This window comes from Saccopteryx bilineata, chromosome 4 (genome assembly GCF_036850765.1).
Source record: "Saccopteryx bilineata isolate mSacBil1 chromosome 4, mSacBil1_pri_phased_curated, whole genome shotgun sequence".
Taxonomy (NCBI): Eukaryota; Metazoa; Chordata; class Mammalia; order Chiroptera; family Emballonuridae; genus Saccopteryx; species Saccopteryx bilineata.
In genome coordinates, this window is record NC_089493.1 from 88,546,884 (window position 1) to 88,574,588 (window position 27,705).

Here is a 27,705-nt window from a genome sequence, read left to right on the forward strand (position 1 = left end):
ACCTCTCTGTGCCTCAACCTCTTTATCTCCATATAGAGAGTATATACATTAGTACCTACCTTATAAGGTGATTATAAGGATTATACTGAAGTGCTATAATATGGTAGCATATAATGACTTCATTAAATAATCATTCATTAAAATTGCCTCATTCCTCTGAGTTTTGGTTTCCTCATTCTTAAATTGGTTGTGTTGTTGAACTATTAAATAATTTAGGGGGAAATCTCAGCAGAGCGTCTGGTATGAAATGAATAGTTGGTATTATTATCGATAATAATTAAGCAACAGACTAATAATGTTTGAAATAAACCCCAAAGGCTCATTATTGCTTATTCCTCATTACTTTTTTTATCAACAGCTATTCTCTTTTTTTATATATTCAGTTTTGACTCATCAATGAACCAGTGACCCTTTCTACAATAACTATTGTTTTATGGCTGAGAGTGAAGAAATCTCTTCTTTTAATCTGATTCCATGTCCCAATCAGTCAACATGTATTTGTCAAAAATATTATGTTCCCAGCTTGGATGAGGAAGCAGTTTTCTGCTCTACCAGAGTTTGTAATTAACTGGGATTACAGGGTAAAAATACACCCATTCAAAAATTACCATCGAGTATGAAATGTGCATAAGGCACCATGCCAGTGAGTATCCTTATAGGTGTAAACTTGAACCAGATGTGGACCTGCCCTTTAAGGGTTACAAAGGCAGCTGAGAAGAGTAGGAGAGAGAAAGTAGATACTGACTGCCTAGTCTAGATAGAAGGCTCTACCCTTTGCCACCATAATCTTAGACAAGTTACTTATCTGCTCTGTACAAGGACTCCTCATTTGCCAAATGAAGATTACAATAGTACCTACCTAAGAATACTGATTTGAAGTTTAAATGGGTTATTGTGCATAAAGTACAGTGCCTGTCAGCTATTCAGAGATCAGTGAATATTAGCCGTTTCAAATTATATAATACAGTGGGTATGAGGCATGCATGTAAATAACCATAGAGCAAGAGTCAGGTGATATTGCTGTAAAAGTTCAGAGAGAAGAGAGATCATGTGGGCTTCACGAAAGAATGTGGAATTTGAGCTAAGCTTGGGAGGATAGGTAATGTATGAACATGACAAAATAGGGCAAATCAGGGCAGTTTTAGAATCAGAAACAATGTAAGGACAGGGAGGTAGAGATAAGCAAGGAGTTCTAAAGGGAAGAAGTTGGAAAAATAGGTTGGAAAATGAAAGTCCTCAGATGCTAGTTAAAGAAATTTGTATTTGTTCTGTGGATAGTAGAGAAAGCATCGTTATGAATTTTCAGCAGGAAAGTGATAAGGTCAGAGCTTTGCTTCTGGTAACACATCAGAGGAAGAATGCTCTGGTGTTTTCACAGCCTTGTCTTGGTCACGAGACCTCCAGTCTCTCTTTGCCCTGTCCCATCTGCTGTTGGATGAAGCGGGGAAGACCCAGAGACAAGAGATGAGGTTTGAGCCTGGGCTGCTGGAAGTATGGATGTGTCATTAACAAACACAGGGAGCATAAAAGCAGGCCAAAAAAGGGAGTCTTTTGGTGCATTGGGACATATTGAGGTGTTCGTAAGCCCACAGATATAGTTAGGAATAGGTGTGAAGGTTTGGAACTTTAGAATGCCACCAGGTTGGAGGTGAAGAAGACATAACAACTCCTGAGAATCAACCTGGAAACCTGAAGAATAGATGAGATTGTTAAGGAAAAATGACAAGGACCTACTCTTAGGTGATCCCTGTATTTACAGATGGGAGGAGAAGAACATGGGAAGGCTCCATCAGATAGGTAGGAAAATCAGGAAACTACAAAGTTGAATAAAGGAATGGAGGGGTTTCAACAAGGAGTGTTTTGTGGAGGCTTACCTGGGAGACAGTCAAGTAATAGGAATGAGGGTGAAATAAGGCTCTAGGTGGTTGGGAGGATTCATTTGGGTGGAAGTCACTTTAAAATTCAGCCAGGGCCCTTCTGAATTACTTGATAGAAAGCAGAAAGAACCTTTGCGATCTTACTCATACTGATTCCTGGGGACTTAAGAGAATTGTACCCCTCACCCTAAAAGATGGGGGCTAGGTCTGAAAGGTCTTACCATTACTGATTATTGTGCCTCTGAACTAGCACTACCTTCACTTTAGTTTGTTTCTCTTTCTCTTATAGATGAATATTGATGAGTTGAATCTAATGTGAGTCCTACAAAAAGGGAAGATTTTTATGGTCTTGTTCCAGTAAAATCAAAGTTCAAACAAGCTAAAAAATGTATTACAAAAAACCCCACAAATAGTGCAACAAAACTCCAGAGTTTTGCGCTATTTTCTCTATCAAAAAATCTACCAACAGAAAAAGTCTAGAACCAGTGATTTCATTCATATGTGGGATATAAAACAGAAAGCAATGAATGACCAAACAAGAAAACAAACAAAAATCCATAGACACAGACAACAGATTGGTGGTGACCAGAGGGAACGGAGGTTGGAAGATGGTAGAAGAGGGTAAAAGGAATCAAATATGGTGACAGAAGAAGACTTGACTTTGGGTGAACACACAATGCAATATACAGATCATGTATTATATAGACCAGGGGTCCCCAAACTACGGCCCGCGGGCCGCATGCGGCCCCCTGAGGCCATTTATCCGGCCCCCACCGCACTTCCGGAAGGGGCACCTCTTTCATTGGTGGTCAGTGAGAGGAGCATAGTTCTCATTGAAATACTGGTTAGTTTGTTGATTTAAATTTACTTGTTCTTTATTTTAAATATTGGATTTGTTCCTGTTTTGTTTTTTTACTTTAAAATAAGATATGTGCAGTGTGCATAGGGATTTGTTCATAGTTTTTTTATATAGTCCGGCCCTCCAATGATCTGAGGGACAGTGAACTGGCCCCCTGTGTAAAAAGTTTGGGGACCCCTGATATAGACTTATACACAAGAAACCTATATAATCTTATCAACCAATGTCTCCTCAGTGAGTTTAATCATTTTTAAATCTATCGTTCTCCTTCCTGAGGTATGGGAAAGAATGGAGATAGCAACACCCTGTAGGAACTGCTAGTCTTGATGAAGGAGGGCAAGAATAGCCAAAGTAAGAGAATGAGAAAGCGAGAAAGATAAAATTGGGTTCAGAGAGTAAAATAATCTGGCTTTGGATTTTAGAATTAGAATTATTTTGTACAATGAAAGGAACGTTCACAATAGTATGTTATTAGTAGAAGTAATTGGGTCAAGGTGTTTGTTTCGAATAGATTGTCCACATAAACCCTGCAGTTACTCGAAATGATGGCTAAAGAGGAATGCGAAAGGCCATCCGCTGGCCTTTTGGCCATCAGCCCCATTGTTACATTGTTTACAGATCTTGTCTTATACAACCCAGGGTACTCTGCAGCATCCTGGTAGAATGTTTTGTTATTGGAAGGTGGTCAATAAATGTATTTTAAATACATACCACAAATTTTATCAGATTTTCTGATTGTCATTAAGTGGCAGATAAGTGGTAACTCGGCTGTTGGTAAATTGCCAAAAAATGATGTGGAGATTGGCTATCACCTACCTCAATTTATAAAGCATTTTTCACTTGAGTAGAAGAGTAATAATCTGAGTTTGGCACTGGGAGATGTGGGGAGAATGAACACAAGCTTCTGGAATTTGCAACCTCCAACTAGAGGGGCTTCCTTGGAAATGGTATTCTCTGGAATTCCCAGGTTGGGTTTAAAGCAAAGGGAGAAAGGAAGCTAGCTAACGGGAAAAGAGAAAGCATACATCAGTGCAAGGCTGAGTAAACTAGGGTGGGCAACTGGATAGACTTGTGTTCTGTGCTTTACGAGGAACTGAGAAAAGTAATCAGATGAGTTGATTTAATTCATCTCATGATTCCAAATGGACTTGGTGCAAAGATTTCTGTGTCATGCACTTGAAAGCTCCAGATGTCTGTCTACCGAAGATGTGTGGAGCTAATAGCTGCTGTCTGGAGCAGAGGCAGGTCCGGGCTGCCACTCCAGGTGGCGTCTGTAGCCAGGTCAGCACTGAGCAGACAGTTCCAGACAGCAGGTGGGGAAGAGGGAAAGTGTTTGGAGAGGGTGCATCTGGCTCCAGGTCCCACACGCATCTGTGTGCCACCCTGAGTGACAACCTAGGAGAGCACTTGTGCTGGACTGCTCTTCAGCACATGGTCATTGAGCCAGGACAGGCTGTGTGTGGCATTAGCTGATCAGCAGCCTCGTTTAAGAGGATGTGAATTATAGGACAGGTCACTTTCAGATGACAAATAGAGACTCCAGGTAGCTAGTGCAAAGTCAAACCAAGGTATTTGGGGCTCCTTTGGGTGGAAAGAGCATGGGAAATGAGGTCTTGGAAAGAGATTCTCTAAGACAAATACTGAAGAGAAAGCTTTTTCGACTTTCAGTAGGTCATGAAAAGCCTGATTCATAATCATGCTCCCGTGATTTCCAAATGCCTGTTTTTTACTGGAGAATTGTGTGTAGGTGGCAGATATTTAATATTTCTCAATAGGGGGTCCTCTTGACATTTGGGGCAGAAAAATTATGTTTTGAAGATTGCCACTTTTAATACAGACCATTTAACTCACCCAGTCCCTGCATGAAGCAGCCCTCAATCATTTTGACAACTGAGAGTACTCCCCATTGCCCGTCCCCTTAGAAGGATGGTTTAGGCACTGATTGCCGTAGGATCTGGGGGAGACACCACCTGGGGAGAAATTTCATTCCTTTCAGAGATTTCACTGAGCCCATGTTTTGAAAAACAGTGATGTTCTGGGGTTTTTGTCTGTGTCAATTCAAATGAAGACCATGAAATCTGACTTGACTTTAAGCAGAAGATCTTGAATTTATTACTGACTCAATTTAATGATAAACAGTAACATTTCAGTGCAATTAAAACTGTGGAACTTTTTTCTTCCTTTCAATGTTCTTTTCATAGATGTGTGATTTGTGGCTTCTCTCATATCTCTGTAGCCCCTGACCCATCTCTGGGCACCAGCAGACACTTTTGTGCTATTGAGTCTCTTCATCTTCCCACAAGGTGGAAGGATTTTATTTTTTTCTTATGACTAGGTACAGTGCAGGCTCCATTTAAAAAAACCCTACTTCTATTTAATCTGCCTGAACAAACATTAACATCAGGGGCATAGGGGTGAGATGGGAACAGGAAAGTGATAGCTAAGGAGGAAACTTCAACTGGCTCTTCTCTGTTTACTCATTTAAGTTAACCACCCCTGAGATCTTTCTGAGGTTTGAAGTCTAGAGTCAAGTGCTGGTGGCTACAGGGCATGGACAAATAGTTTGAAGGAACAAGAATGGAGAAATTGGTAAGGAAAATGTTTTCCTCAGAGCCTTAGGTAGGGTTGTGCAAGAGGAAAGCATGTTAGTGTCCATGGAGGACAACCTTGTTTCTGGCCATCAACTAGAGGAATGCCATTCAACAAGGTCTCTGGAATTTTGAGAGGCTAGTTCTGAGAAGGATGCACAGGAGGGAGGTCCCGCCGTGGGAATTCAGAATGACTCCTCTACTTGACCTTCAGTTCCTTCTTTTGATCTGAACCTTTAAGGAGTCTTTCAATCTTCCTTTCCCATGTAGCTAAAACATCTCTCTTTACCCTCCAGACTCCCTCTGTCATATCTGGCAAATGTGTCACCCACCCCCTCCCCTGACAAAACATAATCTTGCCTCCCCCACAGCCCCTGACAGAAAACTGACTTTCCCTCCATGAATCCCACTTCTCTCTAATCTCTGCTGTGTTCTGTGTTCCCTCAATCACACTTTATCATTTTATTTTATATTTGGAAAGATTGCTTCAATTTGCTTTTATGCTCACTCAGGTGTTAAAAAGATCCCCTCACCTGGGGTGTGTGCAGTGTATACATGGCAGAAGTGAGGCCCATGCTATGCTGTGTGTGGATACAGTATGTCCACTCCATGTATTTACTCCCAGTGAGTCCATCCAAGAATCTACATCAGGGGAGATCTCAGTTATGCTGTGTGAATACAGGTGTGTGAATAAAAGTCTCCTTTATTGCCTGACCTGTGGTGGTGCAGTGGATAGCTTTGACCTGGAACACTGAGGTCGCTGGTTCGAAAACCTGGGTTTGCCTGGTCAAGGCACATATGGGAGTTGATGCTTCCTGCTCCTCCCCTTCTCTCTCTCTCTCTCTCTCTCTCTCTCTCTCTCTCTCCCTTTTTCCCCCTTTCTCTCTCCTCTCTGAAAAAGAATTGAATAAATAAAGTCTTTTTTTAAAAAGCCTAATTGTAAAAGTCTCCTTTATTTAGTTAATATTCAAAAGCATGTGCTTCTCAGTGGGCCTGGTAAAGATACAGGCAGCTTAGGGGCCTGGTTCCGCACGGAGAGCCCCGCCCCGCTCCCACTCACATGTGTGTCTGTTCTCTGGCAGGAAGATGAAGTGGTCCTCCAGTGCATCGCGAACATCCACAAGGAGCAGAGGAAGTTCTGCCTGGCAGCCGAGGGACTTGGGAATCGCCTATGCTTCTTGGAACCCACGTCAGAAGCCAAGGTGAGATTGATTACCTGCCTGGCACCTTCCCCCTCGGCCTCCCAAGCCATCATTTAGATGATGGTACCGCTGGGAGATGGTGATGCAGATGGTGAAGGATTTTGAAAGGACACATTTATTTATTTTAATTTTGTAAAGTTCCAGGTACACAACATTGCAATTCACCACCCGTCTGTGCTACAAAGTAAACTGTAGCTACTATCCATCACCGTCACCGTGCAGCCGACCCCTTCGCCTCCCCCTCACACCCCCAGCCCCCTCTCCCTCCCGCAACCTCTGATCCAGAGGAGTTTGTTTTCGTTTTGTTTATTTCTTCTTAAAAAGACAATTTATTGTTTAAATGGGAAACGTATCAGATTTAAAACATAACTCTCCCCTGCCCAGGAAATGATCCAGTAGAAACCTAGAGCATTGTGAAGAATTAGAGGGGCCTTGTTTGTGAGTGCTCTCTAGGACACAGGGGAAGCCTGGGGGTCACTGTAAAGGCTGCACAGAGGAAGGAGGTCCTTTTAATACTCCCAGAGTGCCTTTTCATGCTAATTCCTAGAAATCTGTGTGAATGTTCTAAACTGCCAGCTGTCATTTATTGCTACAGGGACTGTGGGTGCTTGGGCCTGTGTTCCGCAGCAAGCACACCACTTTGAGTTTTGACTCTGCTGAGATGGCTGTGATTGTCTGCCTGGTGTAACCTGGGGGTGGAGAGGAACTTCTGCTCTGGTCCCTGCCTGAATGATGGCGTGGAATATCATGTCCCTTCGGCCAAACTTCCTTCATTTTTGGACTGTTTCTGCTTTTTATGATCTGTATATCAAGTGGGTCTGTGTGCTTAGCACTCCCAAAGTATTTTGCTGTCCTGGAAAGATGTGGATATTCATCAGGGTTCTCCAGAGAAACAGAACCAATAGAAACTCTCCCTCTTTCTAGATAGATGGTGGGTGAGTGAGTGGGTGGTAGATGATGGATGGATGGATGGATGGATGGATGGATGGATGGATGGACGGACAGACAGATGGAGATAGATAAAATTTTATTCTAAGGAACTGTTTCATGCAATTATGGGACTGGCACGTCTGAAATCTTGGATCGGCTGGAAGCTTAGGAGAGAGTTAATGCTGTCTTGAGGCAGAATTTTCTCCCCTTCATCTTTATTATTAAAGCCTTCTGATTTGATGAGGCCCACCCCTGTTATCAAGGATACTCACCTTTACAATCAGCTGATTGTGGATGTTAGCCACATCTACAAAATATCATCACATCAAAACCCAGATGGCTGTTTGATTAAACAGCTGAGGACTGTAGCCTAGTCAGGTTGACACATAGCTAACTGCCATACCCTTCAAGCTCAGTTTTCTCACAGAACCTTATTTTATAATCAATCAGGAAACGATTACATTTTCTTATAGGATCAGCTGATTGGCATGTCATGTTTCCACATGAACATACTGAACGTAAACACACATGTAGAGTTTGACCCAGTCCTGGCACACCAGACGTGCCCTGTGATGGCCACATCTCCCAGAAGGCCCTCTCCTCTTCATCACTGTCACTCTCATGCAGGTCCCTGACCCACACATACAGTTATCTGTCAGCGGCACATAGGGCCAGTGCCAGTAGGACAGAGTCACATTAAAATAAATGGCAGAGCAAAACAACAAGGAAGATTTTTATCTTTTTAAAGGTCTTAGACTTGATTTCCCTGAGGCCTTTTCTCATTGGCTTTTTTTTTTCTTCACTAGATATTTTTCTTTTCATTCCCAACAGTCTGGAATAATAGAAAGATCATTAGATTAGAAGTCAAAAAGTTAATTCTCAACCATTAGCTGGTCATGTGACCCTGGGCAAGTCACTCAGCCTTGTTTTCAGTTTTCTCATCTGCAAGGGAGGTGCAGTCTGGTGCAGTGGAAACAGTGTTGGCCTGAATTAGAAACCAGAGGCACCATTTTCTAGTCATTCATTGGGTGGAGCATGAGACAGAGGTTTTGGCCACCGGTTCTAAAGCCAGACTGTCAGAGTTTGAATCCTGTCTCCTTCACACAGCCTGTCTCCCTCACACAGCAGCTAAGCCAGCTCCTTGAGCAAGGTACCTCACCTTTCTGAGCTCAGTTTCCTCTTCTGCTTAGTGGGAACTTAATAGTAATTACCTAATAAGGTTGTTATTAGGGTTAAATGAGTTAATACACGTGAAATACATAGCATATTTAAGTTGCCTTGTACATTGTAAACTCTATGTAACCATTGGATATTATGATTTAATCTTAAACAAAATAACATAAAACATATTAAAAACAATCATTTTATAACCTAAAAATTCTTTGCATCCCCTGGGTATAAAAGTAGTGATCCATGGTTATTAAAATATTGCATGTATGTGGATGTTGGTGGACTTTTGCTTCCTGAGGTAAACGTCCAGGGCTAGATGTAATGGTGTCGGGAGCATGAACAGTATTAAAACTGCTTTCCTAAAAGGATATACCAATTGTTACAGTTGGCATGCCCACTATCATTTCATAAGTACACCCTCTTGTACACAGTAATGAAGAAAGTGCACTATGAGAGCTTCTCACGAAGACACAGGGTCAAGTGCATAGAGAGGCTCCAGTAGGTTTGGAGAAATTCCTGTCACCATTCCTGGGAGTGCTTCTAGATGAACCCATGTTCTGTGGCTTCAGTCTTTTCTGTAGACTGCTGAAGCTATGCATATGTCCCTTTGGGCATGTCCCTCCCTTTCCACTAAACATTTCACTTAATTGTCTACCATCCAGTCAGGTACTTGGAAGCTAATGTAAGCTCAGTAAAGCCTGGCACTAGGCATGAGGCACAGACATGAAACACCACTCTTATCAGAGCCACCAGTGAGTGACCTTGGGCTTTCCTAGTCAAGAGTATTTAAAACATATTGAAACAGAGAGATAAAATTGAGATACACTCTTAAGGAGAAGACGGACCTCAGAGAAAGAAGAGATGAGATAGGGTCCTTGAGTATATTTTTAATATATGAGCCCTGAGAAAAGGAGGTCCTGTTGAAGCAAGGAATGAGAGAGAGAGTAGAAGAATAAAAAGCAAAAGTGTAAGAATATCAACACTTGCTGTAGACGTGGAGACTATTTAGCACATTGAAGAGCTCTTGTGATGTTGATTCCTGTATGTTATGCCTACCCTTCTTTAAAGGTGTCCTGAAACTGCAAATATTAATTGGTGTAAGCACAATCATTCAGCATTCCTTTTAACTAAGCACAGCCCCAGGAATTAAAAGGCATCTTATTTTGTAGCAAAAACTCAGAATTATAATCAGAGACTAGGAAACGTGGAGAAGAAACATTGCTTCTTTCTTTCATTTATCATAGCAGCAAATACTTAGTTACCATCATTTTTAAGTAGAACAGTTTGTTCCCAGGATCCAGAATTTACTATTTTTCTTCTGGTCTCATGTGTATGTATAACAGAGAGAGAGAGAGAGAGAGAAAGAGAGAGAGAGAGAGAGAGAGAGAGCGCTTTTTTGTATCTGCAGTATGTCTACCAAAGGGTCTTGTTCGGTTCAACTTAACATCCAGATTCAAAAGACTCTCATAGGTCACTCAGTACTGGTCTGCTCAGTAGGACAGGAAGTGTCAGGCACTCTTGTAGGAACCCTTGCAGTGTACAGGGGTTGGCTCCTGAATCCCCCACCCTAGATGACAGTTCAAGTGCAAAGACACGGGGTCTAAATCAGGCAGGTATAATAATCACCGTGGCTTAAAAGCTTCATGTACCACAGGAGCCAATGTATCTTGTAACAACTCCATAGTCATAGCTTTGGGGCTCCCCACAAACGGCCACACCAGCTATGAGTCTTCATGCTTGAGGAATCACAAAGATGTGGCTTTCTATAAGGTGTTGGTAGTCTTCCCAGTCCAGATACAAGATACCAATCAGGGATCATTTTCACTGTAAGCAACTTAATTAGCGTATCAATTTTTTCAGGTTGTCCCAAGAACAAAGCTGGACAGCTAACTGAAGGTCAAATGCTCAGGCAGAAGGAGAAAAGAATTTCATAAGCCATACTCCACAGTAATCTTCATTGATGATAACTATTTAACTACTGTGTGGCCTTGTCAGATGTTTGGGGAACACCAACACCTTTCCAAATCCTTACTCCCACTCTCTTTAATCAAAAAGTCATCATCAAAAAGTAGGATGAGTATGGAAACATTTTATTTAAAATAATTTTCAAAAAACCAAGATTTATTTGTCTATTTCACTGATTTTAATGATGATGAAACTGAAATTGATGCGTGAAGCAATTTACCTTGGTGTCCCTGCAAAGCCAGTGGCAAGCTTAAGTCTCCGGGCTCCAGGTGTCTCAGAATGAAGTTCCACCGCTCTGCTGAGGAACATTTAGTCTTCTAGATTATGGTTCATTCAAAATAAAATCTCAATTTCAAATCCAATTTTCCTACTGAAAATTTCAAGTAGAAATTTCATCCCTGTTGTTTTCACTCCTTTTGAAGATGAAAACGAGTCTGCCATGGCTTCTGCAAAGTCGGATAGGCTCTCAAGATCCAGGATTAAACATCTGTGCTTGTGCTAACACCATTATGTAGATGGCATAAATTAAAGTAGAATTCCAGGCTAGAAATAGCATTTTCTATTATTTTGATCTTTTGCCCAGAAATAGATTTATTGTTTACTCCTAAAACACTAAGCCTGTGCAAATTTGCAGTGACAGAGGCTCGGCCCAAGGTTGTACACTCTTTGAAGTTCTAATTGACATTTTAGTGGGTATTATTTTCTATGGACTAGAGATCGTATGAAAGGCCAAACTAGACTTTTTTCCAAAAAATCTTCCTTGCTATGTAATATAAAGAGACTTACATGTTGAAATTTTGTACCTTTTTTTTTTTTTTACATCTTTCAGGCATCATGTGCTGTGTGCTATATATCTCAGTGAGTGCTTACATGTTCTCATGTAATCTTTATAGCCTACCGAGCAAACGCTGTTCTCATTTACAGAGGAAAGGTACTAGAATTTACATGAGAAGTGATTTCCTGAAGATTATTCATTCCAAACTCGAATCTCTTTCTAATTTCTATAATACCCAGCAATAAAAGTCATGCACCAGCTTAAGGATAAAGAAGACATATTGCTCCATGTGGTGAGACTTTAGGAATACCTGGGCAGATCTTTGTACCCTCTCCCACAATCTTCCTGCATCTGTGCTCCAAATGCCTGACATTCTAATGTCAGAAATATGTATTTTGCTTAAATCAAACCTCTAAAATGCAAGTGTTCTGAGACAGCACATAAAGCAGTGTTAAAATTTTATAGCATTGTTTTATAGTATAAGTGAAATAACCATGTATCTTCTAGAAAATCAGGTTATAAAAGGGGAGAGGTAGATTACTATCCCCTGTATTTGGGATAGAAAGCAGAGAAATACTGTAAGTGGGGAAGTCAGAACATCTACTTCATTGAATTATGACGGTTTACCTGTCTTTTCTCCTGCCTTCCACAACCTGGGAGCACGGAAGTAAAATACTGTGCAGGTGCACTTCGCCAGCACATACACTAAAGTCGGAACACTGTGCAGGACAGCAGTTAAGAAACATGATCTGGCCCTGGCCAATTGGCTCAGTGGATGGAGCATCAGCCTGGGCTATAAACGTCCAGAAGTGACCATCTGCTTCTCTTCCCCACTCCCTCCTTTTTCTTCCACAGCCAGTGGCTTGATTGGTTGGAGCATGGCCCCAGGCACTGAGGATAGCACTGTTGATTCTAGCATTGGCCCCAGAAGGGGGTTGCCAGGTAGTTCCTGCCCAGGGAACATGCAGGAGTCTGTTTCAATATCTCCCCTCCTCTCAAAAAAAAAAATGTAACCATGGAGCTAGACTGCAAGGGCTGGAATTCTAACTCCCCTGCTTAGCAGCTTTTTGATGTGGGCAAATTACCTCCCTTTCTTTTTCTTTTTCTTTTTTTTTTTTTTTTTTTTTTTTGTATTTTTCTGAAGTTGGAAACAGGGGAGGCAGTCAGACAGACTCCCACATGCGCCCGATCGGGATCCACCCGGCATGCCCACCAGGGGGCGATGCTCTATTGCAACCAGAGCCATTCTAGTGCCTGAGGCAGAGGCTATAGAGCCATCCTCAGCACCTGGGCCAACTTTGCTCCAATGGAGCCTCGGCTGCAGGAGGGGAAGAGAGAGACAGAGAGGAAGGAGAGGGGGAGGGGTGGAGAAGCAGATGGGCACTTCTCCTGTGTGCCCTGGCCAGGAAACGAACCCAGGACTCCTGCACGCCAGGCCGATGCTCTACCACTGAGCCAACCAGCCAGGGCTTGACCTCCCTTTCTTTACCTTAGTTTAATCATCTTTAAAATTGCATTCATCACATAGGATCATTATGAAGATTCAGTTACAAGTTACAACTGTTCATAATTGTACAGTTGACCCTTGAACAACGTGAGGATTAAGGGCACTGGCACCTCCACTTTTGCACAGCCGTAAGTCCGCATGTAACTTTTTATTAAGTGAGAGGCTGGGAGGCAGACAGACAGACTCCTGCATGTGCCCTAACTGGAACCCATCCAGTAAACCCGCTATAGGGTGATGCTTTGCTCATCTGGAGCCACTGCTCCATTGCTCAGCAACCAAGATATTTTTAGCACCTGAAACGAGGCCATAGAACCACCCTCAGTGCCCAGGGCCAATTTTCTCAAAAGGTTGGCTGCAGGAGGGGAAAAGAGAGAGAGAAAGAGTGAGAGAGAAGAGAGAGAGAAAGAGAGAGAGAAAAGGGAAAGGGGTAGAGAAACAGATGGTCACTTCTCCTGTGTGCCTTGACTGGGAATCAAACCCAAGACTTCCACATGCCAGGCCTACACTCTACCACTGAGCCAACTGGCCAGGGCCATTCATTTACATTTATTATATAATAAGTCACACTGTTGGGTTTAGTCTGCATCTTTGCTACAGCTAGCACTTGACTTACGACCACGATAGGTTCTGACTGACTGGTTGTAACACGATTGGGTCATAAGTTGAGTAGGCTATATGTACAGTACTGTGAAATGATGTTATAAAAATCTTTAAGTCCTACCCCTACCACTGAGCCAACCGGCATTGGCCTGGCGTGCAGGAGCCCCGGGTTCGATTCCTGGACAGGGCACACAGGAGAAACACCCATCTGCTTCTCCACCCCTTCCCCTCTCTTTCCTCTCTGTCTCTCTCTTCCCCTCCCACAGCCAAGGCTCCACTGGAGCAAAGTTGGCCCAGGCGCTAGGGATGGCTCTATGGCCTCTGCCTCAGGCGCTAGAATGGTCCTGGTTGCAACAGAGCGACGCCCCAGATGGGCAGAGCATCGCCCCCTGGTGGGCATGCCGGGTGGATCCCGGTCGGGCACATGTGGGAGTCTGTCTGACTGCCTCCCCATTTCCAACTTCAGAAAAATTAAAAAAAAATCTTTAAGTCATATTTTATCATAATTTTCTTTCATTATTGTTATATATCATAATTTTCTTTGTTCATTTTATGCCATTTGTATCATCTCTATATCATTTTGTTTCTTATTTTTACATTCATCAGGTTTAAGTAAAACACTGCATTACCAGTACAACTGGTTTAATATTTGCAAAGACATTTTCCTCTTGGTAGACATCTTGGGAGGGGTTTGATGAAAAATATCCAAGACACAAAACACAAATAGCTGTACCAAGTCTGGGATAACAGTTGAAATGGTGCATGCAGAGATGGTAGTGCTGCCAGAAGCTGGTCTGCACTGTTGTAAGCCCAGTTGGGCAATGCTTGCGCTGCCAGACGCGGAGCAGTCGTGGCTAGCGATTGTGGTCGTAAATTGCATAGGTCGTAAGTCGATCAATATTTGTATTTGTTTTCTTTTGTTCCTCTGGATTTTGTTCCTCTGTTCCTCCCTTACTGTCTTCTTCAGGATAAATCAAGTATTTTTATCTCATTTTATCTCTTTTATTGGCTTTTTAGTTCTACCTCTTTGTATTATTTTTTAGTAATTCCTTTAGGGATTAAAATATGAATTTTTAACTCATCACAATCTCCCTTGAATTAATATTATATCACTTTCCTGATATCCTTTGTGCTATTATTATCATCATGTATGTTATGTGATATGCAGTACTTTATTGTTTTTGTTTTGAAGACTTGTGTTTTTTAAAAAATTAAGAAAAGAAAAAAAATGGGGTTTTTTGTTGTTTATTTTTTCTTCTTGTTTTCCAAGTGAGAAGAGGGGAGATAGACAAACTCCCACATGCACCCTGACCAGGATATATCCAGCATTTCCCTGCTGGGGCCAATGCTCTGCCCATCTAGGGCCATGCTTGCAACTGAGCTATTTATTTTAGCACCTGAGGCATAGGCTCCAGGGAGCCATCCTCAGCACCTGGGCTGATGTGCTTGAACCAAATGAGCCATGGCTGCGGGAGGGAAAGAAAGAGAGAAGAGGGAGGAAAAGGGGTGAAGAAGCAAATGGTTGCTTCTCCTATGTGCCCTGACTAGGATTTGAACCTGGGATATCCACATGCCAGCAACACTACCACTGAGCCAACTGGCCAGGCCCAAAAAGTTTTTTATAATATTCAAATTGTTACCATTTTTAGTGCCTTCATTTTTTCCTCTAGATCCAGGTTTCCATCTGATAGCATTTTTCTTTAGTCTGAACAATATCTTTTAGTATTTCTTGTAGTGCAGGTGTGTGCTAGAGACAAACTTGCCCAGCTTTTTTTTCATTGAGAATGTCTTTATTTTTGTACCTATTTTTGAAGGATTTTTTTCTCTTTATATAAATCCTGATTTGACTTTTTTTTTTTCCTTCAACACTGTACAGGTGGTATTTTGCTATCTTTGGTTTTCAGTTGGAATGATGTGTTTGAGAGTAATTTTCTTTGTATTTATCCTGGCAGGATCTTGCTGAACTTTTGGATATCTTGGTTTTTAAATCAAGTTAGGAACTTTGGGGGCCATTATTTCTTAAAATATTTTGTCATATTCATGCTCTCCTTCTGTAACCCCAATTATTTATGTATTAAATTGTTTTCTATTGTTCCATAGGTGACTAAAACTGTTCAAATTTTCCTAAATTATTTTTCTCTGTGTTCTTCAGTTTGAATAATTCCTATTGATTTATTTTTTAGTTTACTGATTCTTTTTAATGTAAATTTGCTATAACTCCCTCCAATGAATCAAATGTTATATTTTTAACTAATAAAATTTCTAGTACTTTATTTCTAAGGTTTCACATATTCTCCTCAAATTCTAACTCTCTTCTCCATTAATCTCATTTTTTTCTGATAATTTTTTTTTTTTTTTTTTTTATAATTTTATTTTTTTAATGGGGTGACATCAATAAATCAGGATACATATATTCAAAGATAACAAGTCCAGGTTATCTTGTCATTCAATTATGTTGCATACCCACCACCCAAAGTCAGATTATTCTCTGTCACCTTCTATCTTGTTTTCTTTGTGCCCCTCCCACCCCCTATCCCTCTCCCATTCCCCCCTCCCCCCCGTAACCACCACACTCTTATCAATGTCTCTTAGTTTCACTATTATGTCCCACCTACGTATGGAATAATACAGTTCCTGTTTTTTTCTGATTTACTTATTTCGCTTCGTATCATGTTATCAAGATCCCACCATTTTGCTGTAAATGTTCCGAAGTCATCATTTCTTATGGCTGAGTAGTATTCCATAGTGTATATGTGCCACATCTTCTTTATCCAGTCATCTATTGATGGGCTTTTTGGTTGTTTCCATGTCCTGGCCACTGTGAACAATGCTGCAATAAACATGGGGCTGCATGTGTCTTTACGTATCAATGTTTCTGAGTTTTGGGGATATATACCCAGTAGAGGGATTGCTGGGTCATAAGGTAGTTCTATTTGCAGTTTTTTGAGGAACCACCATACTTTCTTCCATAATGGTTGTACTACTTTACATTCCCACCAACAGTGTATGAGGGTTCCTTTTTCTCCACAGCCTCTCCAACATTTGCTATTACCTGACTTGCTAATAACAGCTAATCGAACAGGTGTGAGGTGGTATCTCATTGCCGTTTTGATTTGCATTTCTCTAATAGCTAAAGAAGATGAGCATCTTTTCATATATCTGTTGGCCATTTGTATTTCTTCCTGGGAGAAGTGTCTATTCATATCCTCTTCCCATTTTTTTATTGGATTGTTTGTTTGTTTGTTGTTGAGTTTTATGAGTTCTTTGTATATTTTGGATATTAGGCCCTTATCTGAGCTGTTGTTTGAAAATATCATTTCCCATTTAGTTGGCTTTCTGTTTATTTTGTTATCAGTTTCCCTTGCTGAGCAAAAACTTCTTAGTCTGATGTAGTCCCATTCATTAATTTTTGCCTTCACTTCTCTTGCCATTGGAGTCAAATTCATAAAATGCTCTTTAAAACCCAGGTCCATGAGTTGAGTACCTATGTCTTCTTCTATGTACTTAATTGTTTCAGGTCTTATGTTTAGATCTTTGATCCATTTTGAGTTAATTTTTGTACAGGGGGAGAGACTGTAGTCCAGTTTCATTCTTTTATCTGATAATTTTTTTTAAGATTTTATTTATTCATTATAGAGAGGAGAGAGAGAGAGAGAGAGAGAGAGAGAGAGAGAGAGAGAGAGAAGGGGGGGAGCTGGAAGCATCAACTCCCATATGTGCCTTGACCAGGCAAGCCCAGGGTTTTGAACCGGCAACCTCAGTGTTTCCAGGTTGACGCTTTATCCACTGCGCCACCACAGGTCAGGATTTTTTCTGATAAATTTATTAACATATTTATAATAGTTCTTGGGTTGCTTATGAGACTACTTTTAATGACCATTTTTTCTCTTGATTATAAATCACATTTTACTATTAACTTGAATATCTAGTGTACTGAATCTTTTAGCTAATATTTTATGGTTATTCTGGTTTCTTTTATATTTCCTTGAATAGTATTGTATTCTGTCCTGACTGTCAGTTAAATTATTGGTGAGATCTCCTTGATCTTGTAGAAGTTTGGTCTATTTTAATTTGTTTTTAATTTTAAGGTATCATCATTGGTCTGGAAACGTAGCCTTCGTGGGTTTTAATGAAAATCCTGAAGTGTGTCCTAACACCCTCTAGATAGTGAGACTTGAACACCAAACTCTGACATTTCAGAACTGGTAGCTGATGAAACTTTGACTCATTTTTACCATTGCAGATGTTTTTTCCATCAGATACTTTGAATGTTGCCTGTATAGTTGATGAGTTGGCCAAAAACTTAAGGGGAATTTGAATGCTGGTTTTGATGTTTTATTTTCTGTGGTGAGTCCCTTCTTTCAGGCATTCTTCTCTTTAATTTCCAGCTGCTTTGACAGCCCCAAACTCAGACCTCTTTCTGCAGAGCAAGGTGTTTTCTTATTGTATCTATCTCCAGGGGCTCCATGAATAGAGGAGTGCCCTCAAGAGAAAATTCAATTAAATGTGACTATCACCTAGTTAGCTTCCCATCTTTCAAGACCCTTCTGCTTTATGTAGCTCTCCAGTGCCTTCAAACAGTTATTTTTCAAATTTTGTCTGGAATTGATAAGTTATCATCAGGGGAGTTTTTCTATTGTGAGCTGCTCCATCGGAACCAGAAAAGCTACTTTTCTGAGTACAGCTTCGGCATATGCAAGAGAAAAGAGAGGAGGAAAAGGCATAGATTTTGAAGCAACAAGTATGGGAGCTGAATAAGAGCAAGACCTTGTTATCAGAGGAAAACATGAACTTGAGGAAGATGTATAGGTTCCTTATATGGAAGAAGATGATGAATAGACTGGGAATAAATTTAATTTAGATATGGTTAATGGAATTCATAGGATGGCAAAGGGATTAAGGTAAGAGGAGTCAAGTTTGACTCTAGAGTTATGGGCTTTCGCTGCCTATGATGGTGTAGTATTTAGTAACATACAGTATATTGAAGAAGGAATAAGTTTGAACAGAGGGTGCTGATAATGCTTAAAAACTGAATTTTAGATATTCTAAATTCAAAATACCTGGAAGACATTTAAAAGAGGAAATTTTGATAGGCATTTAAATATATGAATAAGAAGTTTAGAAGAGAGGTTGAGATGGAGGAGATATTGGCTTATGGGTAGTAAATCAAGCTATAAGAGTAAGTGGAAAAATAATGTGGACTAAGAAGAGAGGATGGTCTGGAAGATATTGGTATTTTAAAATGAAAGGAGAAAGAGAAAAACATCACTGAGAATGAGAAGGAGAATCCTGGGAGATAAGAGGGAAAATAGACATGTGTAATGTCATAGGAGCCACAGAAACCAAAGAAGAGTATCAAAGGAGCAGAGTCTATAGGGTAAAATGCCACTTGGGGGTCAAGTAATAGAATGGAATGTGTCTTTTAGATGTAGTGACATGGAGGCCAGTGGCAACGTTGGTGATGGCCCTTTCAATGAGGTGATGAGGGCAGAAGTCAATTTAGTAGAAGTGAACAGTAAGAGGAAATTAAGAGAATAAAGACAACCATTTCAGACATCTTTGAAAGAGAGGGGTAGCTGGAGAGGTTTTGAGGATGGAATAATTTTTGTAATAGGAAAGACTTATGCATGCTTAAATGATGAGAAAATAAAGGGAAGAAGGAGAAGGAAACACAGGTGAGGGATGGGATGGTTTCATGTGAAAATGGCTGACATAAGGGGAAGGATTTGTATCAAAAACAGAGATAGGGAAAAGGAAGAACTCATATTCTGTTTAATAGGAAAGGAGAAGGGAAGGATGGGAGTACATCTGTAAGTTTTTGTTTGTTTGTTTGTTTGTTTTTTGCATTTTTCTAAAGCTGGAAACAGGGAGAGATAGTCAGACAGACTCCCACATGCGCCCGACCAGGATCCACCCGGCACGCCCACCATGGGGCGACGCTCTGCCCACCAGGGGGCGATGCTCTGCCCATCCTGGGCGTCACCATGTTGCGACCAGAGCCACTCTAGCGCCTGGGGCAGAGGCCACAGAGCCATCCCCAGCGCCCGGGCCATCTTTGCTCCGATGGAGCCTTGGCTGCAGGAGGGGAAGAGAGAGACAGAGAGGAAAGCGCGGCGGAGGGGTGGAGAAGCAAATGGGCGCTTCTCCTGTGTGCCCTGGCCGGGAATCGAACCCGGGTCCTCTGCACACTAGGCCGACGCTCTACCGCTGAGCCAACCGGCCAGGGCACATCTGTAAGTTTTATGCAGAAAGCTTTGGAGGGCAAGCAGCAGAGATGGATTAAGGTCGGTTGAGGCTCCGGGTGCAGAAGAAAAATATTGGGCCCCTTAAAAAAAGAGGGGGGGATAAAAATACATGTTAACCATATTTTAAAATAAATAAAAAATACTATGTACTTGAACTATTAATGTTAAAATTGCACATATGAAACCAAACTTGGTGTCATTAGAAAAAATGTAAAGTTGGGGTTTTGTGGGGCTCTTCAGAAGTCGGGCCCAGGGTGCATGCCCAGTGCACTCACAGTTAGATCTGCCTCTGGCAAGCAGTCTAAAGAAGAGTAACAGAATTTCTGAGCAGTGTGAGGGCCCAGCATTGAGGACCAGCTGTGGTTGGTAACCATGAATTTTTAGTTCTCCCAGGTTTCTGCAGCAGTACTCGGCAGTCCAACATAGCCATGAAGGAAGTGGACAAAGTCAGCCAGGGTCAGTGTGTTGCCAGGTGAATGTAATAAATAACAAAGGAGCGAGAGAGTTTAGGAGACTGGACCATGAAATGTTGGAATTGAAGCTGAATAGGAGAGAACTAAAGATGGGAGGGGACCGGTAGTACAAAGGTATAAGGAACATAAATAGTGATGAGAGTAATTGAGTGAGCAAGCAAGCAAGCTGGAGGGATGGATAGTCTGTGGAGTGTGTCATTCAGAGGTTTCAGAGCGGAGACTTTTGGCTGAAAACAGGCCCTGATAGAGGGTGTCTGAACCAGAGAGTAGAATATAGTTGATAAAAAGGAAGCAAAATAACTGAGAGGCCATAATATGAGATAGATCATTCACATAGGACAATACTCTCCTAGGGCTCCTGTAATAAATTCCCACTAACTAGGTGGCCTAACACAACAGAAATGATCCTCTTCCAGTTCTTCAGAATAGAACCCGAAATAAAGGTGCGGCAGAGCCATGCTCCTTCTGGAGTCCCCACGGGAGGATCTGGCCTTGTCCGTTCAGTCCAGTTGCTGGCTGCCCCAGCAGTTCTGTGGTTTGTTGGCAGCATAATCCTAGTCTCTGCCTTCATTTTCACATGGCCCTTTTCTGTGTGTGTGACTGTCACCTGGCAGTTTCCTTTCTTATAAGGACATCAATCATATTAGGTTAGGCCCCACCCTAGTCACCTCATTTTAACTTCATTACATCTGTAAAGACTCTATTTCCAAATAAGGTCATATTCAAAGTTACCAGGGTTAGGACTTCAACATTATATATAGTTTATAATATATATATATAATATATATATTATATATATATAACTGATTTTTAGAGAGAGAGAAAGGGAGAAAGTTATAGACAGAGAGAGAAGAAAGCACTGATTTGTTGTTCCACTTATTTATGCATTCACTGATTGATTCTTGCATGTGCTCTGTGCAAGAATCAAACCCACCACCTAAGTATGTTGGGATGACAATCAAATCCAGTGTTTTTCAACTGCTGGTTCATGGATTGGTCCACCAGAAATTTCATGCCAGTCTGAAAAAGAGTTAACCACCCTGATGTTGTATGAAGATTATACACCCAGTGATCTTAGTCGAATTCACTTATGTTCAGGGTGATTACTGCCTTAGCAGTCACCAAGTGTAGAAAGGTTAAAAACCATGGCTCTATTCAACAGAGTTACCTAGCCAGGACCTCAACATATGTTTTTGGGTGGCACGATTCTCAAGAAGTAACAATATAAATGTTCAATCACCAAGGGCAGGAATTAAAAGAAGCCAGAAATTTCAATGAATATGGGACAGTCACAGAAATAAACAGGAAAAAATGAGAGGAAGTGGAAGGCAATGTTGCCAAATATAGAAAATTTAAAGAAAAGGGAGTTAATTTGTGGGAGTAACGATCGAGAAATAGTCCTGGGTGGGAAAAGGACACAGACCCTATCTCCTAACCACAAGTTACCTGAGGTACGAGAGAGTGAGCATCCTGTAAACGGGAGATCCCCAAGGGAAGTAGGGTCCTTTGGGACGAGTCAGACTTTGTCTGATCAGGCAGTTTTCAGGGAGAAGGCAGGAGGTAGAAGATGCAGTGTGTTCATCATGGAGTAGTTGTTCCAGCAGATTTGAAAGAAGGGGAGGGAGTTGGTTCAGGAGATTGGAGGGTGAAAGCATTAGGAAACGAGAATATGAAAGAGAAGAGATAACACAGCAGAGAAGGTATACACTGTCAGTTGTCTAAAGAAAACACAGGTAGTAGTTTCCATGGGGTTAGTCCTGCAGTCTTCTGGAGAATGGATGCCGTGCAGAGACACCCAGGAAGTGGAGGCTGGGCAGTCATTCTGTTAGATTAGGCATTCTTTTTCTCTTAGCTGTCAGAGTACTTGTTCACAAGTTCAAGCCCTGTTGTCCAACATGTTGGGGTAAACAGGGGTAGCTGATAGTGTTCTGTACTGTCCTGCATGAATGGTGGGTTGGCCTTCTGGTGGTGTCCTTGGGGACCAGGGTAGGCTCTCTGTATTGGACAGCTACTCTATATTGAGTTACTATTCAACTTGGGCCAGGGACTATTTATTGTTTTGTGCCAACAGGACAAAAAAGACTCATTTCATGTTGATCTGTATGTGAATTCATCAGGCTGAATGGTTGGATTACAATCCTAACTGCACTCAGATTCTGAAACACATGGTTTCATTGTCCAATTCTGCCCAAATAGCAGCTGAACAGTTGTTTTGTTTTGTTTTTATTCTGGAAAGTTTTATTCCTATTTCTAAGAATAAAATAACAGAGCCTGGGCTCCATTATTTCTTACAGTCCAGGAATGAGAAAGAAAACATATCCAAACAAAGAGTATAAAAGTCAAGTGCAACACATGTCAAGTTTATTAGTGCATTTGTGACTTGCTGGATCTGAGGACCTTGTTAAAAAGAAAAAGCAAATTCCAACCTTTTAACCCTGAGATCTCTCCTCATCTGTGCTGTCCTCTTTCCTACTTGAGTTATTAATACTGGCATGATAACTTACCTGCTTGAGGCAATACCAGTCCTCTTTTTTATTTAAAGGCAATCTGTACCTCAGTGTGATGGGAATCTTCACAAAGAATTTATTCAGTGTGTAAAGTGGCATCGTCGCGCCACTGTCCATTTGTCATTCCCTTTCTCACAGCGAGCGAATGACTCCAGGTGAATTATGAGCAGGTGTTGTTATTCATGCCCCTGCTCCTCTGCCACGCTTAGTGCTTTGCTCTTTAAACCTAATAGCTGCTATTTTGGTCTTGATTAACAGTATTTTTTCTTCCTCCACCAACTTCTGAACTTACTAATCAGATCACAAAGACTTGCTTTTCTTTCCCCCTGTGATTAGGAGAATGTCTCTTTTCCAGCTGTCACCTCTCCCATGGAGGAAAAGCTCTGCATTGCCTTTGGGTTAGAACTTGAGTCTTAAGAACCCGAGCCATGTCACATGGATCTTTTTTTTTTTCTTCGTGAGTATTTTAAACTTGAAGCTTAAGTCATATTTCTGACTTTTCATGTTATCTTTTGAAATTATGTTAATTGTCATAATTCTTAGATCAAACTATTATTTATAAGGAACACTGGGTAGTGATTCAAGAGATCTGGTTTTGCTCACCCTCCAACTTGCTATAAAATATGCTAAATAACACCTGAGGTCTGACTGCCTGTCTGCCATGTAAGGAGAGTTTTATAAAGGAAACGTTTAAAACTATTTTATTTTTTATTTATTTATTTTTGGGGGGCGGGTGCCAAGAAGGGGAACGGCTATCTCCCTCCCCTCCCCTACCCCGCCCCTATTTTAGAAATTAAAATTTCACCTGGCTGGGCAGCTCAGTTGGTTAGAGCCCTGGTCAGCAAACTGCGGCTCACGAGCCACATGCAGCTCTTTGGCCCCTTGAGTGCGGCTCTTCCACAAAATACCACGCGTGGGCGCCACCTTGGTAAGAAATGTACCTACCTAGATAGTTTAAGTTTAAAAAAATTTCAATTGTTGTACTGTTGATATTTGGCTCTGTTGACTAGTGAGTTTGCCGACAACTGGGTTAGAGCATCATCCCAGTATGCCAAAGTTCAATCCCTGGTTAGGGAATATACAAGAATCAACCAATAAATGCATAACTAAATAGAACACAAGTCAATGTTTCTCTCTTTTTCTGTCTCTGAAAAAATCAATCAATAAAATATACTAAAATTTTTAGACATTTAAGTTGACAACTTTATGTATCCTTTTCAGTAATTTATTCAATCATTGTATTCTTTTTAAATAGTGACTTTAATAAACTATATGAACTGAAACATTTTTCACTTGCAAATGATCACTTATTTGTTCTTAATTTCCTGACACACAGCAAATAGGTGATTTTAAATAATTTAAAACACAGTGGAGAATTAATTTGTTTTTCTTCATAAATTACTTCAGAGAATGATTGCAAAGTATTCCTAGTGCAGTCATTCTAGGATTTAGCTGCTTTCTCTGTTAGAAGGTTTTCAAATCATTTTTCTTCCATTTCACTTATATTCAGCTTTAGAGGACAAGTGGTACAAGAGAGTTGTTTGTAAGCCTCTCTCAAACAGCTGTTCTTCAGCTATGGAGTGACAAAATTATATTAAAAAAAAACAACAAACCTTGACCTAATGATCCATTTCTTATTGGAGCTCTTTCATCAATGATTTTTGCCTCAAACCCTACTTTAGCGCTTCCCTGTGCATCCCAAGATGTCTCTACTTCTAAACAGTGGATTAGCATATCTTCGGGGTGGATTCAGCAGCTCTGCTGCCTCAGAGCAAGGAGCAGGGAGTAATTGATCTCCACCCCAACTTCTTCCATCCCAAGTGCAGTCACGTGAGATTTGAAATGTGAATTATTACCCTAATTAGCTGTGGAATCTAGGTTCAAACAGTTTCACTTCTTTTACCTAAATTACGAGGAGAGCTTTTAGACTATAATGCAAGCTCTGAGCCTGAGTGAATGCAGAAGGCCAAATATGATCATTCAGCAAAACTCTAGTAAACAGCTCAAGGACATTCCTTTTTGGTGAAAAAACAAAACCAAGAAAGATGAAACTTTTTTGATGTTCATGAGAAAGTGTCCACACTCTACCCTGATCACCTGTCAAGTTGAAATCGTAGTGCTGTGGTTTTGTTCACTGCCCAATTTCTTAGGTAAATTATATCAAGAATGCTTTATCCTTGAAGATCATAAGCCTGGCCAGCAGCGGTGGGGTTGGCACAGAATTCACACAGAAGGGCAGCGGTTCTCAAACTTGAGCGACCACATTCTTTCATCCCCATCCTTGTCTTGGGTGGGGCCAAAAATCAGTGTTTTTGAAACAAACTTTTATACAGGTGGTCCTTAGACCACCCTCTCAGATTTGTGGCAGGGCTAATTCTGTAGGCATTGGCCTTACACCCCTGTTTACTTGTCTGACTAAGTAAGTTGCACTTGTCTGACTAAGTGTTTACTTGTCTGACTAAGCTGGCCAATTTAGGTGTGCAGAAGTCTTCACAAAATGAAGCAAAGCTAGGACCTTGATGTCATTAGCATCATGTTCACATACCTGCAGCCTACCATGGAAAGTTATCAATTGCTATACTAATGAATGAACTTGCTTCTTTCCCAACATGTGGACATTTAATAGGAAGCCAGACATGACTTTCATCCCCATCCTGTTCACTGAGACTATAAGGACAGATGCCACTGGAGATAAGGCTAATTTGAAGCATTAATCTTCATAGGGTCTGACAGACTTTGCCAAAGTCACCATGAGCAAGGACTTACCTTTTTAAGTTGTGACATTGCCCCCGCAGTTTCTATCAATATGTTCATTCTCTTTCGTGATACCACATTAACCATTATGTACTGGAGGTAACTCTTGGTTATCAAGGAGAGGAAGAGAGAGGGAAGGCCATCATCTGTCCTCACTGGATGAGGACTCTCAGTAGCGTAGGTTCCTCAGCAGAGCTGAGGGAAAGACTGGGAGTCAAGGCCCAGTCTTGTGAACTTGGATGACAGAGGAAATATTTGACATGGTATTTATTTCCTGGCCAGTTTCACCAGATGCTGAGTGATGGGTTGGGTTCAAATAGGAAGGGACTGAGTCTCCTAATGTTTTTCTTGTGTTGATCAGAGCTGGCTTGGGCCCTGAGTGAAAGGTATCAGTGACTTTGATGGGGGAGGGTTTGGAGAGAATGAGATCCAAAAGATCTTAATAGGTCAGTGAGCATTTTGATGATTGTCCATCCTCCATTCTTAGAATGCTACCTGGTAAGGGTGACACTGTTGAAGAAGATATGGCCTAATGAGGTAATTGGTCTCTCTATTACCACTCCACTGAGGCCATGCTTACTGTTAAGTGAACTTTTTTAACTCATGTAGCTCCTGACTGGCAGTGCTAAATCCCTGCTCTATGCACATGTTTTAAAATATCTGTGCATGCCCCTTGTAAATGAGGCATGTAGTGTTAAGCCTAATCCAGAGGGACCCGAAACATTGAAGACATGAACAAAGTCCATCGATTATACATCAAAGCTCTATTGTCTAGCTTGGCCAAGCAGCGGCAACTCCGACAGAGGTCTGAGGGAGAGCGCATGCCGGCCCTTTGTTCTACTTAGTTTTTATAGTTTTGTAAGTGGGAAGTACAGAAGCAAAAATTGTAATTAGGAGCCCCTTACCACTATTGGTTATAGTCATATGTCCTTTAACATGATAGGACCACGTTCAATTTGCAAGCCATACATTATTTTGGAGAAAACAAAATTTACAAGTCAACACAATGGTAGAAAGATGTCTTTTTACATATTAAAAGGCATTTCTATATTATCTAGTGTTTATCTGCCATCTCTCTGTCCAGAGTCACACGTGTTAATCACACGCATTTATATAGGAGAGGTAGTTTCTGTGGGGACAAATGCCTGCAAATGGTTCATTGCTATAAGAAAAGGTTTATTTTGGCTTTTCTCTCCCTGCACCTGGCTAGCCATTCACCCCTTTCCCCACAGGCATGGTGGAATATCAGGGAATCCATGTTTTCCTCCCCTTTGCATTTACAATACAATGCCAAGGGCCATCCTGGTCATGCCAATCACACAGTACAGGGACTATTTCTCACAATTTCTCTGCACACCTTAACCCAAATTAATAAAATGTTCTTCAAGCCTCCCAAAATATTAATATTAATTCTGTAGCTTTTGGTACTTTACAACACCTGCGGGTGAGGTGGCTCAGTGGCTCCTCAGTAGTACTAATTCTTGTGAATGTAAATTTCTAGCGGTAGGAGTTAAGCTCAGATACTATGAGGCAGTTGGAGGGAATGGAGTCTAGTTTCCCAAGAGCTGTAGGATGTCTTTTTCTATATCAGAGAAAAATATTTATAGCTGTTTTAACACAAAGACTCTTAAAACTTCAAATTTAATGAACATCTATTCATATAGTCCTGCCAAACATTTTTAATCCAGAACTTAGTTTATAATGATATGCTTATTTCTACTAAGGCAAAAATTCCATGTAGGGGGCAAAAAAAATAAAAACTGCATTTCCACAGTAGAATTTGGATTCAGACCAAGAGTGGGATGTAAGTGTTGGGGGGAAAATTCTAACCATTTGGAAGCCAAGCTGTTGTCCTTGCCTGTGGTTGTTTGAAGCTTGTGCCCACTTCAGATCCTGGGTCCATGAGCATCATGGAGCTGGTGCTGTAGTCAAGGAGGACCCTGTCCATGAGGGATGCTGATAACAGTTGCACCTCAGGGGAGAGCTCTGCCTTTGGGCAGCCAGTGTCTCCGTTCTCTATGTGAGCCTTCAGTTCTAGCTTGGCATTTTCTCAACTCTCGTGGGTGCCTCAGAATGCTCTCCTCAGTCTTCCCCTTCCTGTTGTGCAATGAAAAGGCCAAGAGACACGTTCTCCCTTCCGTCCTGCTGTTGCTGGCTACCAACGCCTGGTAATAGAGAAGAGCCTCACCATGGTTTTTAAATTCCTTACCAAGCACATCATCAGTCCAGAGGGAGGAGAGTGTAAGCAAAATA

The 27,705-nt window shown here is 41.2% G+C and overlaps 1 protein-coding gene across 1 annotated transcript in view; it reads left to right on the top strand.

Moving 5' to 3' along the window:
* The window catches only part of RYR3 (ryanodine receptor 3), a 626,037-nt gene that overhangs the window by 192,513 nt on the left and 405,819 nt on the right, over window positions 1-27,705 (top strand). Inside the window, exon 2 of the mRNA XM_066277226.1 lies at window positions 6,407-6,526. Within this exon, the coding sequence (XP_066133323.1) occupies window positions 6,407-6,526 (120 nt within the window). The remainder of the gene's footprint in view (window positions 1-6,406; window positions 6,527-27,705) is intronic.